We start from the raw sequence: 18,695 nt of genomic DNA, 5'->3' as shown, positions 1-18,695 counted from the left end.
AAACAGCTTTACTGGGAGTGCTTTGGATATAAACTGGGAGCAAACATGAATTCAAACATTGCAGTCCACCCAAAAAGCATTGGTTTGAGTTTAGTCAAGGGAGAAAGCTTAGAATGGTACTGAGCAAGTTTTTTGTGGCCCTTTTTGGGGATCATCAGAAGTTCAATATGTTGGGAATTTAAAACCTAAACCACAGATGTCAGTCTGAACAGACTTTTATTTTTAAAAGATGCCTCTGTTCCCTGAAGGCCATAAGTATTGTTTTCTAGTAAAACAATCTGCCCTTTTTCTCTGCCAGATGCAAGTTTGGCCCAAATCCTGCATTATGGAAAAGTCTGGGTTGCTATTTGATTTCTGCTTTGATTTTGAGAAATATGGATTAGTTGTAAGAATACTGGGCTTGGAATCAGAGAACCTGGGTTCAAATCTCACCTCTGTCACTTATTAGCAATGTGATCCTTGGCAAATCATTTAACATTGCTGGTTTTCATCTGTAAAATGACAGATTTGGACCAGATGGCTTCCAGTATTCTTCTTTGCTATAAATCTATGATCCTGAGATGCTATATGCCCTCATATCTTTTCTTCCTTTTCTCTTTTCTTTTTCAAGGTTGAAAAAAATGATGATGCTGACCAAAAGATTGAACAAGATGGCATCAAACCAGAAGATAAAGCTCATAAGGCAGCCACCAAAATTCAGGCCAGCTTCCGTGGACACATAACAAGGAAAAAGCTCAAGGGGGAAAAGAAGGGGGATGCCCGAGCTGCTGAGGCTGATGCGAATGAGAAGAAAGATGAAGCTGCTGCTACCGCTGATGCAGTGGAGAAAAAAGAGAGTGAAGCCCCTGCAGCTACAGAAGCTGCCCCAGCTGATGGTCCTAAGGCAGAAGAGGCCAGCAAAGCTGGGGAGACTACTTCAGAGGAGAAGGAGGCTGGTACCCAGGCTGCTGCTTCCGAGCAGCCAGCCCCCAAGGCCACTGGCCCATCAGAGGAGAAGCCGGTCTCCGCTGAAACAGAAAGTGCCACTAAAGCTTCCACTGACAACTCTCCGTCCTCCAAGGCTGAAGATGCCCCTGCCAAGGAGGAGCCTAAACAAGCCGATGTGCCTGCTGCTGTCCCCACTGCTGCTGCCACCACCCCTGCTGCAGAGGATGCTGCTGCCAAGGCAACAGCCCAGCCTCCAACGGAGACAGCGGAAAGCAGCAAAACTGAAGAGAAGACAGGTGAGTAGGGGCTAAAAACTGGCCTTGAAGAAGTCTCCAAGCTTTCCTACTCTGAGAGGAGGGGCAATGCGGGAGGGAGGAGGAAACGAGTGGTGGGAAAGAGAAAGAAGGAGCCACCCTTCCATAGACGAGGGAGCAAAGGGCTAAGATTTCTCAGTCTCCAAGGTGTCAGGACTCAGTAAGGCTCCTACAATCCTCTAAGGCCTTGTGGACATTCAGGCTGGGTCAGCACAGCACAACGTGAAGAGGGATTCTGGCAATTATCTTTGTAATTTGATCAATGTAAATAGCTAAACTAGATAATTCAGGTCAAAACTTCACTTTGTTCTAGGCAGACATAGCCTAATAGGTAATTATTCAGACTGCATATTTTTTGAATGAGAATCAGCTAGTATATTCATTCACTTGGCTCCAAGAAGTACCTATTACAAATAATGTCAACTATCTATTAACCATGGCCAGATTATCCACTTTATGAATTGTCTCCAGAAAAACAAAACAAAACAGAATCCCAGGTTGGCTCCCTCCTGCCTCCCTCCAAGAGTGTGTCAGGGCTGTATCTCCCCTGCCATCCATTGTCATATGCTTAGGTGATGTCAATTTTAATGTTAACTTAAATAAAAGATAATTAAGTAGATAAATGCAGCTGCTGCCAGAGCAGCAGAGACTTACATAGTGCATCCTGTAGCCAGACATGGATGAGATTTGGATCATCTGCAACAAGTCTTCTCACCCTCAGTAAGGATAATTGGGAATTAACTATTGAGGTATGAGTAGCAATTCATAAGACTTGATGTAGGAAGTTTCCCAGGTGCCTCTGTTTGGGATTATTCCTTGAAAGCTGAGATTGTTCCTTCGAAATTTTCAACTGATCAAAGCTGAATAAACACACCTTTGACCAATAGGGGCCACCGTGATTTTGATCTGTCACCTAGACCATGGGTCTGGGCTACTAGGTCAAAATGTCTTCTTTATTCTGGAATGGCCCAGAAAAGGTAGAGGTCTGGCATAGTCTGGAAGGAAAGGCTTTTTTCTGTCATTTCATCACTTCCCCTATTTTCTTTGGTTTCTTTCATGGCCATATCCCTATGGGTAGGTGAAGATTTCTTTTGTTCCTGCTCTTTGAAAGCAGCCCAGTACCCTCTTGGGTGATTTAAAATGGGATTTCCATCAGTGGATTATAAGGGAAACACAAATAGGAGAGACAACATGAATAGAGAAGGCAAAAGTTAAAAAAGGGGGCGCTTATCCTAGACCCACATACCAACTATGGGGAACAAGCCATAGACACATTCTTCTTACTATCTTCTTCCTTCCTGATTAGCATCCTTTAGCCAGGTCTTATCCTAGATGATAACTCAGTGCTAACTCTCCTGCTGTGGTTTTAGCTGGCAAAGCTATTGGTTGCTCAGCCTTCTGCAATCTGTTTCCTCAACACACAGTAACAGAAGAAGGGGGAACCTACAGCCTGTGCCAGATCTTCTTCTTCTGTAGTTCTCACACTCCTTTACAGCTGTGTGACCTTTTTGGTTATTTGGTATGGGAAAATGCCTATGACCTTAGAAGTTTAAACCAAGAAGTCAATCAACAAACATTTATTAAGAACTGACCATATTCCAGGAATTACGATAGACACTGGAGATATAAATATAAAAAGACAGTCTTCAACAAATTTACATTCTATTGTGTCATAATATAGAAGAAGCACATTCCACTAAACAAAGGTTAAGATTCATCAGATTACCATGAAAATATCTATAAATGATAAAAATAAGACATAGATAAAAAATAGATAAAATGTCTAGGTGATAGAAGAGATTGATTTCAGCTTCCTTGATTGAAAAATGAGGGAAATGGAATTAATTACCTCTAAGAACTCTTCAAACCTGACATTCTATGGTTCGGTAAAGAAAAGAATTAAGGAAATTCAAAATTAGAGAATTCTATAGATCAAGAAGAAGTATTTTATTCGGCTTTGTTTTTTTTTTTCTGATTTCTTTATTAACGATACATTTGCTTTGGTCTCTCTATTTGACAAGCACAAATTTCCCTGAGTTGGTAAGTTTCATGGGATCCCAGAAATTAGAGGTGGCAAGGAGATCTATGAGACTACATAAACTCAAGCCTCTAGGGGTTATTTACAATATTTTTCACTGCTTTCTATTAAATTTTATTTTAATCCAGGTTTAAATGTCCCAGGTGAGGAGTCTTCACTGCTTCTCTGGAGAAAATTTTTCCTTCCCTCTGGGAGCACTTGTAATATTTAATATGTTTTAATTGACACTCAGTCTGAATTTCTGCTTACAGACAATACAATACAAAACATACTTCTCCCCTCCTTCTCCATCACCACATACAGCTTAAAAGAAATGAGACAGGTAATATCATCAAGATTCTCCTAAATGTGAGATTCTGACCCTACATTACGCATTCAGCTTTCTCAAATTTGGATGACCACTTTGGCAAGGGATGCTCAAAGCATGCTGCCTATAAAACACTTGGGATTATATAGAATGGGACAACAAGGAGGAAAACCATGGAGAGGGAAGGAAGGGTAGAACACAGGGAAAATGGAGAGCTAGGGAATGAAGGAAAGAGAAAAAATAAAAGAAGATAATTCCTGCCAGTAGGTCATGGTTGGATCATATAAAATCAATGTATTAAATTTACCTTCATTGATTTTCATGGGCTGACAATAAGGTTCTTAAAATTTTCTCACCATTTCAAAGACTTCATTTGTTTTCCCTTTCTCATCCCCTTCTCTCTCATGTATAAAGATTTCAGTGTATTTTTATCTATACCCTTTTCAGATCTCAAAACAGTCTTTCTCCTTGAAAAATATTTAACTTTTTAGCTGTGGGGAGAGAATTCTCAAGACTTCTCTTTATTTTTTAATTAGGAAACCTGCTATCAATCAATGTTGCTCTGCTACTTTCTCTACTAGAAAGCTAGAGGCAGAGTTTTCTGCTAAATGTTCTTTTACCTCAATATTGCCTTTGACTTCCTCAGGTTCCACCCTAAGACCCCATCACTACTGCCTTTTTTAGAGCTCACCTCTTTCTTTTCCTCTAATGCAGGCTAGCAATATTACATGATGATGCTCTATTGCCAAGAGTAACACTTCCAGCTGGCTACTCGCCAGTGCCATTGACTGGATGTTTGCCATGGTATGCTTGGCGACTACTACTGAGAAAAGCAATTGTAGGTCACTCAATATTTTTATGGTGTTTATATGGATTATGTTTTTGAATAATCTTATCATTTCTGTTAGGTTATTATCAACAGAAGGGAAATTTCAGAAGATGAATCTTTCCTTTTTGATCCTCCATTTGCCTAGAATAAGTCTTCATAATTAAGAAAAGACATAAAAGTTATGGTTCTTGGGATTCATGGGAAATAAATCAAATTCCTGTCAGCTTGCTAATATTTAATGTTAAATGAAGCATATCCTATAGAATAAATTATTTGGCTCCATAAAACACAGTGTTAGGCAAAATTCGAAAACTTTAAGAACTCTGACAAATACGATAAGCAACTACGTTTTTAGAGGAATAGTGATGAAATAGTCTACTCAATTCTTGACAAAAAGGTGATGGATTCAGCGTTCAGAATGATTTATATCTATAAAATTTTGGACATAGTCAATGTGGAAGTTTTTTATTTGGCTAATCATATTTATTTTGGGAATTTAATTTTTCTTTATAGTATTGAGGGGGAGAAAGAAAAACAGATATTTATTTATTGATTAATGGTTAATTAATTAATTAATGATTCTAGAAACAGATTTAGAGCTGGGAGACGCAATAGGCCATCTAGAAAACTTTCTTATTTTATAACTATATAACTACAAAACTCTGGACACTTATGTGGGGCATGCCTTTGTTCACTATGCCTTCTGAGATTAGGGAGAGTCCACATGGAATAGTGGACAAAAAGGACAAATATAGAATAGCAAGACAAATATTTGAATTTTACCTATGTGTGGTCTTAGCTGTGTGGTCTTGCACAATACAATCAACTTCTCTGAGCTTCAGCTTCCTTATCTATAAATTGAGGAGGGGTGATCTAATGACCTGTGCTGCTCTTAAGAGCCCTAAATCTGTGATCCTATGATCCTTATTCTTCCACACCATTGTTTCTAATCTACTTGCTCTTTACTCTTAAATGCCTTGTGAAATCACTATCAATTCCATCTTTCAGCCTCTCCAATGATATGTACATTATAAAATAGTTTCCACTAAGCATGGTCTAATCTTATGTCTAAGATTTCATATTTCCCCAGGATATTTACATTTGTACTGCAGGGTGCCTCATAAGCAATTCTGATTTGAACTTTTTTTTTAAAGCTATTTCCCAGATTTACATATAGTACATAAAAAGGAGAAATTCAGGAGATCTGTGAAAACCTATAAATGCTGTCTATAAAAGATGGGCACATTGTCAGATTCTCAGCAGAATGCTTTCTAAATACTGTTTATTATTAAACTTTTATGCTGTAGTTTTTATATCACTAGAATAATCATTTTTATTGGCCCTTCTTGACAATAACCCAGTGGTTTCCAATTGTATCAGCCTTCCCATTTTATAGTCAAAGAAATTAGGACAAAGTGAAGCAGCATTTTCCTCATAAATATACAAACATGGTTTTTTACTTCATCACTACCTACTCTTTCAGAAAGCTATTCTTATTTCCTCCCCATTTCTATATTTACTCTTTGACTCTCTCATCAATAGCGGAACCAATATTGTCTATCCAACAATAGCAGTCAGAATGAAGTTAAGCCCTTAATTTTCCTCTTTCTCTGCCCTGCTAAACTGGTATTGCCATGCTTCTTAAAGGAATAAGAAACCGAAAGCTGAAAAAGCTATCTGAAAAGTAGGCAGGCCTACCTTTGGGGAAGTGGTTTTCTATAAAGTTAGTTTTACATTTTTCATAATATCAAGGTTAGAGATAAAGATATAATTTCCCAAATTCAGCATTCTTTTTCCAGCCTTTATGTCTTTGCCTAGTTTGTTACATATTCCTGATTTGAACTCCCCCTCCTCCACTAAGTAGATTCCCTAGCTTCCTGCAAAGTATAGTACAATTGCTATCCCTTATGGCAGCCTTTCTGAAATGCCCATAGTTGTTTGTGTTTACATAGCCTTCCTCTTTAAATTATTGTATATATATATGTATATATATATGTGTGTGTGTGTGTGTGTGTGTGTGTGTGTGTGTTTATATATTGTATTCCCTCAGAAGAAGGTAAACTACTTGAGTACATTCATATATATTTTTTTCTCTATATACCCAGAGATCAACACCATTCCTTGAATATGCTAAAAAAAAGTATTTGCTGGAGTGGATTGGATTAAGTTTAGCAAAGTAATACTGAGGCTCATTGCGTAGGTAACCATCTACTTAGCACCTATCTACTTTCCTGTCTCAGTCCTTATCTTGAATTCTGAAAAGGTAATCCTGCCTTCTATCTGAAAATTTCCCTAATTTTCACTTATATTGCTGCCCATTTTCCATCTCTGCTACCATTTATTTTGCTATATTCCTTTGTTAGAAAAGGGGGGGTGTATTGGCAGGTAAATGGTAACAAGGTCTCTGGAGGGACGGCCAAAGTCTGAGCGATGATGAACTTCTGACGATGTCCCCTGCATGCTATGTGACTTCACACTTTCCTTTTAGTCCTGAAATTTATGCCCCTATGATCAAACACTTATTTGAGGGTTTGAATGTAGTAGATAGCCACAGATGGAGCCCTCTCCTTTGCTGCTTGACTATGGCAGCAATAATAATAGCTCATGTTTGTTGTTGCTGTTGTTCAGTTGTGTCTGACTCTTCATGACTTTACTCAGGATTTTCTTGGCAAAGATACTAGAATGGTGTGCATTTTCCTTTTCTAGCTTATTTGACAATCTTGCCCAGAGTCCCATAGTTAGTAGGTATCTGAAGCCAAATCTGAACTCAGTAAGATGAATCTTCCTGACTCCAGTTCTAACATCAAACCCACTGTACCACCTAGTTGCTTCTAATATGATATTCCTCCACATACTCTATGCTCTGACTAAATTAGACTATTTACTATCTCCAAAATATGTACAACCTGTTCTTTCCTGCCTCTGTGACTTTGTTCATGTTGTTCCTTTTCCCTGGAATGTTTCTCTTGCCTTCTGTATTGAATTTTTGCCCATACTTTAAATCCCAGTTCAAATGCAAACTCCTTCATGAAACTCATCCCTGATTTCCATGGTTGATGATAATTTTTGACATCACAAAGCACTGTGTTTTCCAATGATCATGTAAAACTCAGTATGACAGTTTTCTATGAATGTGTTACATTGCCCTTTTAGAATATAATGCAGAATTATATAAATTTTGTATCTTATCTATTGCATAGCATAATGTTCAGAATATAATAAGTACTTAGTCAATACTTTTTTCATTCATTCATTCCTTCATTCATTTACTGGGCTCCAAACATAATAAGTGCTTAACTATTTCAAGAATGAATAAGGATGACACATCCAGGATCCTAACCCAGTGCTCTAAATATACTATACAGTCAACAAATGTTTGTTGAATTAAATTTAAATGAATTGTTAACAAACATGCCTAATTTATATGACTAAAAGACACAAATATGACATCTTGATTTCTCCATCTTTCTCTCTAGAAGAATGATAGACAACTTCTTTTGAATTGCGGCATTTTATTGTCTTAATTTTATGATACCTCTCACTGTCCAACACCCCATTTTAATTAAAAGATAAGAAACACATATATACAAATGTAATACACATGTTTTTATTTATTGCATTTTTCTCTACCCCTTCCTCATTGCTGCCACAAGATTTCCTCAGGGAAAAGGGAGAGAAAGGTGAGAAATGAAAGTAGGCAGTATGACACCTCCCAATGATGCATTGTTTTATTAAAAGATAAGAAACATTCGTACAAACATAGTATACATGTTTGCATTTATTGCATTTTTCTCTCTCCCTTCCCCAGTGCTACCATAAGATATACTCAGGGAAAGGTGGAAGGAAAAAGGTGAGATGTGAGAGCAGACTGTGGTATATATTTTGCTAAGCAACTGTACCATGAGGCAAAGAGCACAATTTAATGGAGTAGTCAGAAGTGAAGACTCCCATTATAATTCTATTTGTACAATCAAGGATTCTTGAAACAGAATTTAAAACTTCTTATAACTAGTCTGTAACTGAAGGGAAGGAAACACTTTTCTAGCTCTTAGGGCTAAAAGGTTCATGACATTGATTTGCTACAAATATGTTTTAGTTTAGATCAATGATTCTTAATTTGAAGCCCATAGATTCCCAGTGGGTCTGTGGATATGTTTCAGAGGGCCTATAAATTTTTTAAAAGTATTTTGGTGATATTACTTTAATACAGCTGATTTCCTTTTAAATCACACGTTTTTTGTTTTGTGCATTCAAAGACATCCCAAGAAGGGATCCATAGGCTTCCCAAGTCTTCCAAAATACAATACAAACAGAAAAGGTTAATGTTTAGGAGTAGATTTTTGTTACAGACCCCTATTCTTAAATTCGTCAGAATCTTCACAAAATCTTAGAAAAAGGAACCAACCCTTGTAAATAAAGTCCTATAAAAGAGCTTAATTTAAATTTTTAAAATTACCTTTAACTCCTGTCTTAGAATCATTACTATACATTGATTCCCAAGCAGAATATTGGCAAGAGCTAGGCAACAGGGGTTAAGTGACTTCACAGGGTCACACAGCTAGGAAGTGCCTGAGGTCAGATTTGAACCACCGGACCTCCCTGGCTCTGGACCTGGCTCTCAATCCAATGAGATAATTAGCTGCCTCCAAGAATATTAAAAAAAAGTTTTAGTGAAGGTCTGATGTCTGCTCTCACCTTTAGTTATATTTAATGTTTTATAATTGTGGTGCTGAACCTGTTGGAACAATCTAGACCAGTGATAGGCAAACTATGGCCTACAGGCCAGATGCGGCCCCCTGAAATGTTCTATCCAGCTGTGGGACATTATTCCTAATCTGATGAATACAATAGCAAGATACAATACAATGAAACTTCAAAAGAGTTGACTTAGAAACAGAATGAAAGATGAGCATTTCCTTTCTTTTGGCCCCCTCTTTAAAAAGTTTGCCCATCACTGATCCAAACCATTGATGACATTTTCTTCTTTATAAAGTTCTATCATATCTAAATTTTGTAACATTTCTACCCTTCCATGCCCATGTGCTAATAGATAAAATGCTTAATAGATACATTGCATTGTTTTTAATATTATTCATATATTTTATTTTTCTAACAGTCTAATTTCAGAATATGTCTTTTCTCCTCCCCTACCCAGCAGTCTATTCTTTGTGGTAAAGATAATAAATGACAGGAAAAAAATAGTTCCCTCAATACCAATAAAACATCAAACATGCCTAGCAGTATGTGTAATATTCTACATTCACAATTCCTTATTCTCTGGAACTCTTTTCTGGGACCAGTCTTCTTCCTTCTAATTATACCATATCAAATGAATGAATAAAAGGCTTAATTATTTCTTAGTGTCAGAATAATGGTTCCTAAGTTTATAAGAAAAAAAAAAAGCTTTTCATGTGTATTTCTAATAGTGTTTTCCACGAGGGGTATCATAGCAGTGTACTTTCCTAATCAAAGTACACCATAATGCAAAGAACAAAATGGAAATTCAAGAGACTTAGATTTAGTTTAAGCACTCCCAGCTGTGAATGACTAACATTATCAAGGTGCTGTCTATGGTACTGAAATAATCAGGCAGAATAATCTGTCTAGAAATCTAAAAGTTCCATATATTCTAAATAGTAAACAAATAATTACCTACTTGACAAATGAAGACAACTGAATAGAATCTCCACTTGAGTACATTTGATAGACACCTCATATAGTTCTACCTACAAAATCCCCAACAAGTACCTGGTTATTTTCATGGTTACTGACCTTATCAGTATATTTGAAAGATTTTCCCCCTCCATTGCTGAAGTGACTTTCTCTGAAGATCTTTTCCAAGTTTGTTTATTTGTCTTTTAATCTTGATTGCATTGTTTTTGTTTGTGCAAAACCTTTTAAATTTAATGTAGTCAGTTATCTATTTTATGTATCATAATATTCTCTAGGTCTTGTTTTGACCTAAATTCTTCCCTTATCCATAGATCTGACAGATAAACTATTTCGTACTTCTCTAATTTGTTTGTGCTATCCTTATTTTTAAATCATTTATCCATTTTGACTTTACTTTGGTATATGATGAGAGGTGTTGGTCTATGCCTAATTTCTGCCAAGTTGTTTCCCAGTTTTCTCAGCAGTTCTTGTCAAATAGTGAGTTCTTCCAAAGGCTTGGATATTCAGGTTTGTCAAACACTAGGTTGCTATAGTTATTTACATTTGCAGTTTGAGTGTCTAATCTATTCCATTGGTCTTCCACTCTGTTTCTTAGCTGGTACTAGATGGTCTTGATAATTACTGCTTTATAATATTGTGATGATATTACCTGACTTTTTCTTTGTCTATGTTTCTATATATTTAAGTATATGCACCTACATAGTATATGCAATTAATATATAATATAATATGTGGTTTTAATATTATATTTTATATGTACATGCTAATTAAATGGAAAATACTGTAATTTCTTGGATTTTTCTTTCAGTCTAGGTCAGACTTCTTTTGATTCCTCCAAACAAGGCTGTATGATGAAGTAAATCATAGAAAAAACTTTTAAATATAATTTTGAAGCATTTTTGAAGACATTGATATTTATTAATGATTTTTTGCTATTATCAAACCAATTCCCCAGTTTTTATAGCAAGTGTTATATAGGGAATTGACATTGGAAAGAAGTCTTTCAGTGCTAAAATGTTATCTCTAAATCTCTTAAAGTAAGGTTCATTGTGAAAAAAGCATCCTTTATCATAGCTAATATTCAAAAGTTCATCTTCTTTACTGCTTGGAGAGATTTGATTAAGGAACCATTGGAAAGTTGTGCTTTTAATTTCTGAGTCATTAAAATCTTATAGTTCTTAATGTATCCCACAGTTGCAGAAAGAAAATGACCCTCTTTTTGTCTAGCAAGTTTCTTGATTTCCCTTAGAATTGTGTAGAGGGGTAGGAAAGGATTAATTGGCTTATATGGGAACTGTGTTCTTGAAGTATTCTCTTATCGTATTCCTTCTTCCTTCCCCCTATTCACAAATTGTGCAGGGGAAGCTATTTAGGAATAAAGGACATCAGAGAATATACAGGAGAATTTTGGGCTAGCACTTGTTTTGGACTTGGACCACATGAATCAGTAGATCATAGAAAAGCCTAGCAGTGCATCTCTGTTCCTGAAAAGAGTGTCATTTCTCTCATACTGCTTTGAGTTTATGGGATCTTTGGTGGTCAGGAGGTTAAGTATTAAATGTATTTGCAATTGTCTTTGTAGTAGTCCATGAAAAGTAAATAAAACCCTTAATTCTGAAAATTATCAACTTTCAACATCATAAAAATAAAATTTCCCCTAAGATCATTGGTCCCTCTTTTTTGGGGGGGGGTGCTATTCTTCTTATTCATTTCTAAAATAGCTTTTCTTTTTTTGCTATTAATTATAGTTACTATGAGAAGGCCAGGTAGTATAATGAAATGGGGACTGGACTTGCAGTAGGAAGCCTCATAGACTTGGAGATTAAGAGTTAGTTATAGGTTATAAGTAGTTAAGCATCTCTCTGTGCTTTAGATAAGTCCCTAAAACCCTTGGGGCCAATCTACATTGATAGAATTAAAATCTACAGAGATAAGTTGCTTATTTCAATGATATTTATACATGTTCAATAAATGTCCAATGAATTGTACCGAATGAGGAAAAATATCCAGTGAACATTAAAAAAATTCATCCTTTGAAAAACCATTTTAGTTGTAAACATTAAGATAAAGTAAAATAATTAATTTTAATATCAGTTCAACAGCTCTCTCTCAATATACTCTCTCAAAATTCACTCTCAATATACAATGTGAAATAATATGTTTTATAAGCTTGAGCTATTAGCATTATGACAGACAAAGAAAGGTCAGCATTTCTAGGGACAGCAGTGTAGAGATTGAAAACTGCCACCAAAAACCCTGATGCTAATTTGAGAACTGTGGATAGAAGCTGACTAACAGATTTTGAGGGTCACATAGAAGTATAAATCATCACTGGAGTAACTAGGACTCAAACCACTTAGGGCTTTCATAGACTAAAGTGAAGACTGCAATATTATAAGAATCATATTGGGAACTGGAGAAAAAGAAACACTTTTCCTTCCCAAAGAGCATGTGGTTAATTTCTTTGTAGTCTTATAAATGACCGGTAGACATCCTCATGTGAGAGGTTGCCAGTGAGTATGGCAAATCTGTGCAGGGAAGGAAAGAGCTGCCAGGTCCTTTAGCTACTTGTCCTGGTTCCATGTTTTTAAACAGTATTTTCTTGCCATTGTTAAAAAATGCTGTTGCTTTTGACAATTGAGTCAGCTTAACACTCTCTTACCGTTTCTGTTGGGAGGGAGAAAGAAAGCACAACTTTAGACCCCTCTGTTGCCAATTTTCTTTTCCCATAAGGCCTTTTCCAGTAGTAAATGTGTAAATGTTTAACAGCTGGTGAACTGTTGAGACCACTGGGCTGTGGTGGGAAGTAGAGCTGTTTCTTCCAAATAATCTGCACTATGACAGATGTAATGTAGAGTAGTATCTGTAAAGAGATAAGCAGTACCACTATGAAATTCCTGGTTGTCCAATTTAAAGGGTTAAGAACAGCCAAGGGTTAAGCAATGTAGTTGTTGCTTATTCCCTAGTGACAGAAATTAGATAATCTTGGAAAGAACCCAGTACCAGAGCATTCTTTCCTTGCTGTCAAATTCTGATTTTCTTGCTATCAGTGAAAAGTTGATGGGGCCACTATTAGAAAACCATTTTGTTTCTTCCTGCCAGTATTTGGGAGAAGAGAAAGATGGAAGAGAAAAGTAAATAAAAGTTTTTCTATGTTTCATTTCACATAGTCTTCATTGGAGATATCACAAAAATTCTGATCCAGAGTGAAAGAAAAATTCAAGAAATTACAGAAAATTTCTGGTTAATTAGTAGTGGTCTGTATAGATTATTTGGTGTGAGTCTCCTATTTCTCCTATATATAGCTTGTTTGTCCACAGCTGTTTGCATGTTGTCTCTTCCATTAGATTGCAAGCTTCTTGAAGGCTGGGATTATCTTTTACCTTTCTTTATATACCCAGTATTTAGCACAGTGTCAAGCATGTAACAGACACTTAATCTATGTTACTGACTGATGGACTAAACAATCAACAGTGAATTCACATAGAGTCTTTCATCACTGTATTTTAACTTTAATTTTGTTAAGTTTCTCAGTAATATGAAAAACAAGATTGTGGCAGGCATAACATTTAATATGTAAAGAACTGGATCCTGATCTGCAAAGCTCTGCTTTGTCTTCAGATAATGGTTCACATTTATAAGTTGTTATAAAATTTGTGAAACCCTTTATAGACATCTTATTTGAGCCTCAATAAATAAAGTAAAACAAACAAATCAGACCTGGTGAGACAGGTTCTGTCATGCTTTCCATTATATATATGAAGAAACTGAGGCTTAAAGGGGACAAGTGACTTGCCTCATGTCATTTAACTTAAAAGTATTGGGAACTTTAAAAAAATAGGAGAATGATGTATCAGTTCCATCTTCTTCCAAGAATGATCTAGTTCTATTAAAAATGCCACATTGTGTTTACTCATTATTCCAGAAAACCCCCAGTTGTCTTTAACTGTAAACTTGACATTTCAAAAGTATCTAACATATGAAAGAATTTATTGAACCATAATAGGGCTCCCTTACTAACCTTGTCTCATTGTCCTCCTGGGTGGAAAATCATTAGTGAAGAGGATAAAGTTTGGGGAATAATCAGGATTCCTCCCCCCTTCTCATTTCTATCAAGTTGACTTTTTGGAGGAATCCTGAGTTGATTAATCTAAATCAAAATAAATGGTATCTAAGAACCTAGGCAATTTCCGAGATTTTATGATTTTGTGTTACAAAATAACATCCACTGGCTAGAATTAATAAGTGATGATTGTAAAACTAGAAAGATGACTCATGGTCCTTAGATAAGACTTTGTTTCATTAGGAGCTATGCACACATTCTACATGTTATTTCATTATTGTTCTAATTAAGATTGATTTAAAAAGACTTTTTATTTATTATATTTGTTGCATATGCAAATATCAGAAAAAATTTTGATATCACCATCAAACTGTTTCACAGCCTTTTTGCCTTAGCCTCTCCTTATATTAATTTCTTTGTCATTTCCATTCAAATTCATCATTACTATAGATTGATATATGCTGTAATATGAAGTAGAAAGATATTATTCATGCAATTTTTATGGGATTTCAACTCATTAAAATAATCAAGCTTAAATCTATTAGCTTTTATTTTAAGAGCTCTTAAAAAACTTCATAGTACAGTAATGGTTTCCAATATAATACATGTGTGATGCCCTGAGAGCTAGTTTTCAAATTTGCAATCATTTCTCCTGTGCATTGTCGCCTTATTAAAGGTTAAGGGAAAGGCTAAAGTTTAGTACTCTAAGCTACAATTGAGTTGAAAAAATAATTGCTACTGAAGGGTTGACTATATTGTCCTCTTTACTGTGATCTGAGTTGCATCTTTTTAATGAATTGAAAGGCTTTTTATCTTCTCAGAGAAGAGTTCAGGGTTCAGATAACATTGGAACCATTTAAGATTTTCCTAACCTCTAATACCCAGTGAAGAGCAGCCTTTCCCTCTTTTCTCATTATAATTTTTAGTGTAAATGATGCTCTCAACGTATACTACTGGGAACATTTCAGAACACTGAAATTTATGGAGAGGGAGGGAATAGAGGATGTCAATATTATTATTATCTTCCTCTTTTCCCCATCTCGCCTCTATTTCCTTGTTTCTGTCCATCTCTCTGCCTCTGTCTCTCTTCATCAGTTTCTATCTCTCTGTCTTTCTGTTTCTGACTTGTTTATATCTCTAAAAAGTCTGCACAAGGGATAGTTTTGAAAAAAAATCAGTCTAATGGTTATTAAAAACTGGTATTCCTGATTGGAATGAATCATTATAGCTATATTGATTGTGCAGTCTTCTGAGTTAAGCATTTTGAGAATTAGCAATGGGCCCGCTCTGTTTTTGTTTTTGTTTTGTTTTGTTTTTTTCTGGGCCAGTTTTGTAGTTGCAGAGTGGTCTAATCTGAATTATCTCTTGCTATACCAGTCAAATCATTCACAGAGAATTCTACTATAACTCAAAATAATATAAATGGTAAGGATTGGCCTGTTTGAAAATGCATTTCTATTTTCTAGAGCTAAAGATCATTTTTCCAAAGGCCTCCAGTTTTGACATGATTAAAAGTCACTCATATGCAATTCCTAGTTCAAAATTACTCTATTCCTTTAGGCAGACATTTCTCTGTATTGCTTGGGTGGTTTCATTTACCATCAGTTGGTCTTCATTTGCAAAATATGGCAGTTTTATCAACACTCCCAGTTTGAGGGGTAGTGTGTCTATGCTTAAATAGAAGGGCTCCTATGCATGCAGTGGGATTCATGACCCGTAACTTGTGCTTTCCGCATTTCACAATCATGACCCTTAGAGATTAAGTGGAGGCCATAGCAGTGGACAGCACAACTTGCATTAAGAAGAATGGGTGGCACAGTTAAAAGAGCTGGACTGAGCTACATAATTTGGACTTAAATTCCTAATCTTGTGGGAAACCAACTTGTGGGGAGCCCTTAAATAGATTACTTATTTATTCTGAGTGTTTGTTTCCTCATTTGTAAAATGAACATGTTGAACTAAATGACGTTTTAGGTTTCTTCTAGCTCTAATTTTGCCTAATTTTGATATTTTGTGCAAAGTAAAAGAATTCTAGCTTTTCAAAAACCATATGATATCCAAATGATTGAGCAAAGAGTCTTAGTGGTGCCAATCTATAAATCAATAAGAATTTATTAAGCACCAACTATGTGCTAATCACAGCGAGGAACTTGGGATACAAATACAAAGAATAAAACAATCTCAACTTGCAAGGCGCTTGTAGTCTTAACAATACCAGCTGTATATCATCAAGGAAACCCTGCTCAAAAGAAGCAACAGTTTTTTTAACCCTTACTTTCCATCTTAGAATCAACACTGTTCATTGATTGCAAGGCAGAAGAGTGGTAAGGGTTAGGCAGTGAGGGTTAAGTGACTTGCCCAAGGTCCTACAGCTAGGAAGTGTCTGAGGCCACATTTGAATTCAGAACTTCTTATCTAACTCACTAATCCAACTTAGCTGCTTCTAAAACAATAAATTTTTGTTTATCAGTGCATATATATGTACATATATATAAGAGTTGATACTATTAAATGAGTTTATATAAACTTTTGAGTGTTCCAAAAGATTTAGATCAGTTTTAAGCTCTTAAAGATAGAAAGCATAAATATAAATGTACAAATATAAAGTATGTATGCATAAAGAATGTTAGGCCTTTATGCATATATACTTTATATTTATATATGTATATATAAGCTTTTAATCTTTACATATAAAGTATATGCATGCACATATGTTGCATATGTATATAAACATTTATTATAAATATAAAATCTTTACATGTATAAACTTTTAATCTTTATATATAAAGTATACACATATACTTTGCATATGTACATAAGCATTTATTGTACATAAATATAATCTTTTCATATACATAAGATTTAATCTATAAAACATGCATATGTATATACTTTACATAGATAATATTTTCACATGTATTTAATCAGTACATGCAGAAGGTATACATATGCATGTACTTTACATATAATATTTTCATATATGTAAGCCTTTTAATCTTTATATATAAAGCATGCACATGTATATACCTTATACACATAATCTTTACATACATGCAAGCATTTAATCATTACATATATAAAGCATGCCTATATGTATGCTTTACACACATCATCTTTTCATGCATGTAAATACTTAATAATTATAAGCCATGCATGTGTATACTTTACATATATGACATCCAGGTACATGTAAGTGTTTAGTAGTGGCATACATAAATCATGCACAATGTATACTTTACATCTATGACATTTACATGCATGTAAGTAATAATTACATATAAAGTGTACATGGGTACATAATTTATTTGCTTATATAATCTTTACATATATAATCTTTTCATCTTTTTAATAGCTTAAAACTGATCTAAGTCTTGTGTGTGTGTATGTGTGAATGCGTATGTTATTGAAACTTAAAGTGACTTCATTCTCTGAGCTCAGCATAAAGAATTGCTGTGACTCTGCTGGTATATACAAAATGACTATTTATTAATATTTAGTAAAAATATACAAAAGTAAGGAAAAGGATTACTAATCTATGAGAAATATAACTCCACCCCAAAACCCTAGTTCTGCAAGGAACCTCTTCTTTCCTGGGGGTTAGCAAGGCTAACTTACGACTTCCTGTTTTAACTTAAAAAACTCACAAAATCCTATCTAAATACCTAATCTACTTATCTTTATTTATAAAGTTATCTATATTCCTCAAATATTATCTTCAATTTAACAGTGGTAAAAACCAGTTGACCTGAGAGTCACTTGAGCAGAGTGGTTACTCTGAGGTAACCCCTCAGAGTTTACAGCACAAAGTCTTATTGATCCCCAAATATTTGATGAAACAGTATAATAAACAGCAAGGGTTTCTTTTCTTCCTCTTAAACCCGTCTCTGGTCAGAGAGAATAAGAACCAGCTTCATTTTTCTTTCACTTCCTCTCAAAACTCGGGTATCTGGTCAGAGAGAAACGTTGGCAGCAGCTCCTCAGTTGTCAGGAAAAGCAACTGCCACAGAATTTCAGTTGGTTCTTTCCAGCTCACTTCTCAGCATTCTCAGAGAACCTTACTTCTAGGTCTGTTCCACCTTCCACTCAATGCTCAAATCAACCTCTTCAGTCCTTATTCCTAAATTTCTATACCATATCCAAATTCCTATTATAACTAAGACTTTGAGGATGCCTTGTCTATAGCTAGATCTATGTAATAGTCTCCTTATAAAAATTCATATCTATCATTTTGTTGTTTTTCAGTCATTTCCATCATAGCTGACTCTGTGTTCCATGTAAGATTTTCATAGCAAAGATACTTTGTCGTTTGATTCTGCTGCTCATTCTACAGATAGGGAAACTGAGGCAAACAATGTTAAGTGACTTGGCTAGAATCATACCCATAGTAAATGTCTTGTGCTGGATTTGAACTCATGAAGATGAGTTTTCCCGACTCCAGGTCCATGAACTCTATCCCTGTACCACCTAGCTGCCTCTCTCTCTCTCTCTCTCTTTCTCTCTCTCTCTCTCTCTCTCTCTCTCTCTCTCTCTCTCTCTCTCTCTTT

At 35.4% G+C, this 18,695-nt stretch overlaps 1 protein-coding gene across 1 annotated transcript in view; it reads left to right on the top strand.

Annotated features, from left to right (window-relative positions):
* The first annotated feature begins 298 nt into the window (after positions 1-298).
* Positions 299-18,695, top strand: part of GAP43 (growth associated protein 43) — a 60,675-nt gene continuing 42,278 nt past the window's right edge. The window contains exons 1-2 of the mRNA XM_044669177.1: positions 299-385; positions 611-1,223. Coding sequence (XP_044525112.1) covers positions 299-385; positions 611-1,223 — 700 coding nt within the window. The remainder of the gene's footprint in view (positions 386-610; positions 1,224-18,695) is intronic.

The sequence above is a fragment of the Gracilinanus agilis genome, chromosome 3 (assembly GCF_016433145.1).
Source record: "Gracilinanus agilis isolate LMUSP501 chromosome 3, AgileGrace, whole genome shotgun sequence".
NCBI lineage: Eukaryota > Metazoa > Chordata > Mammalia > Didelphimorphia > Didelphidae > Gracilinanus > Gracilinanus agilis.
Note: the sequence above shows the minus strand (reverse complement) of the source record. Positions and strands in the feature narration are given on the sequence as shown.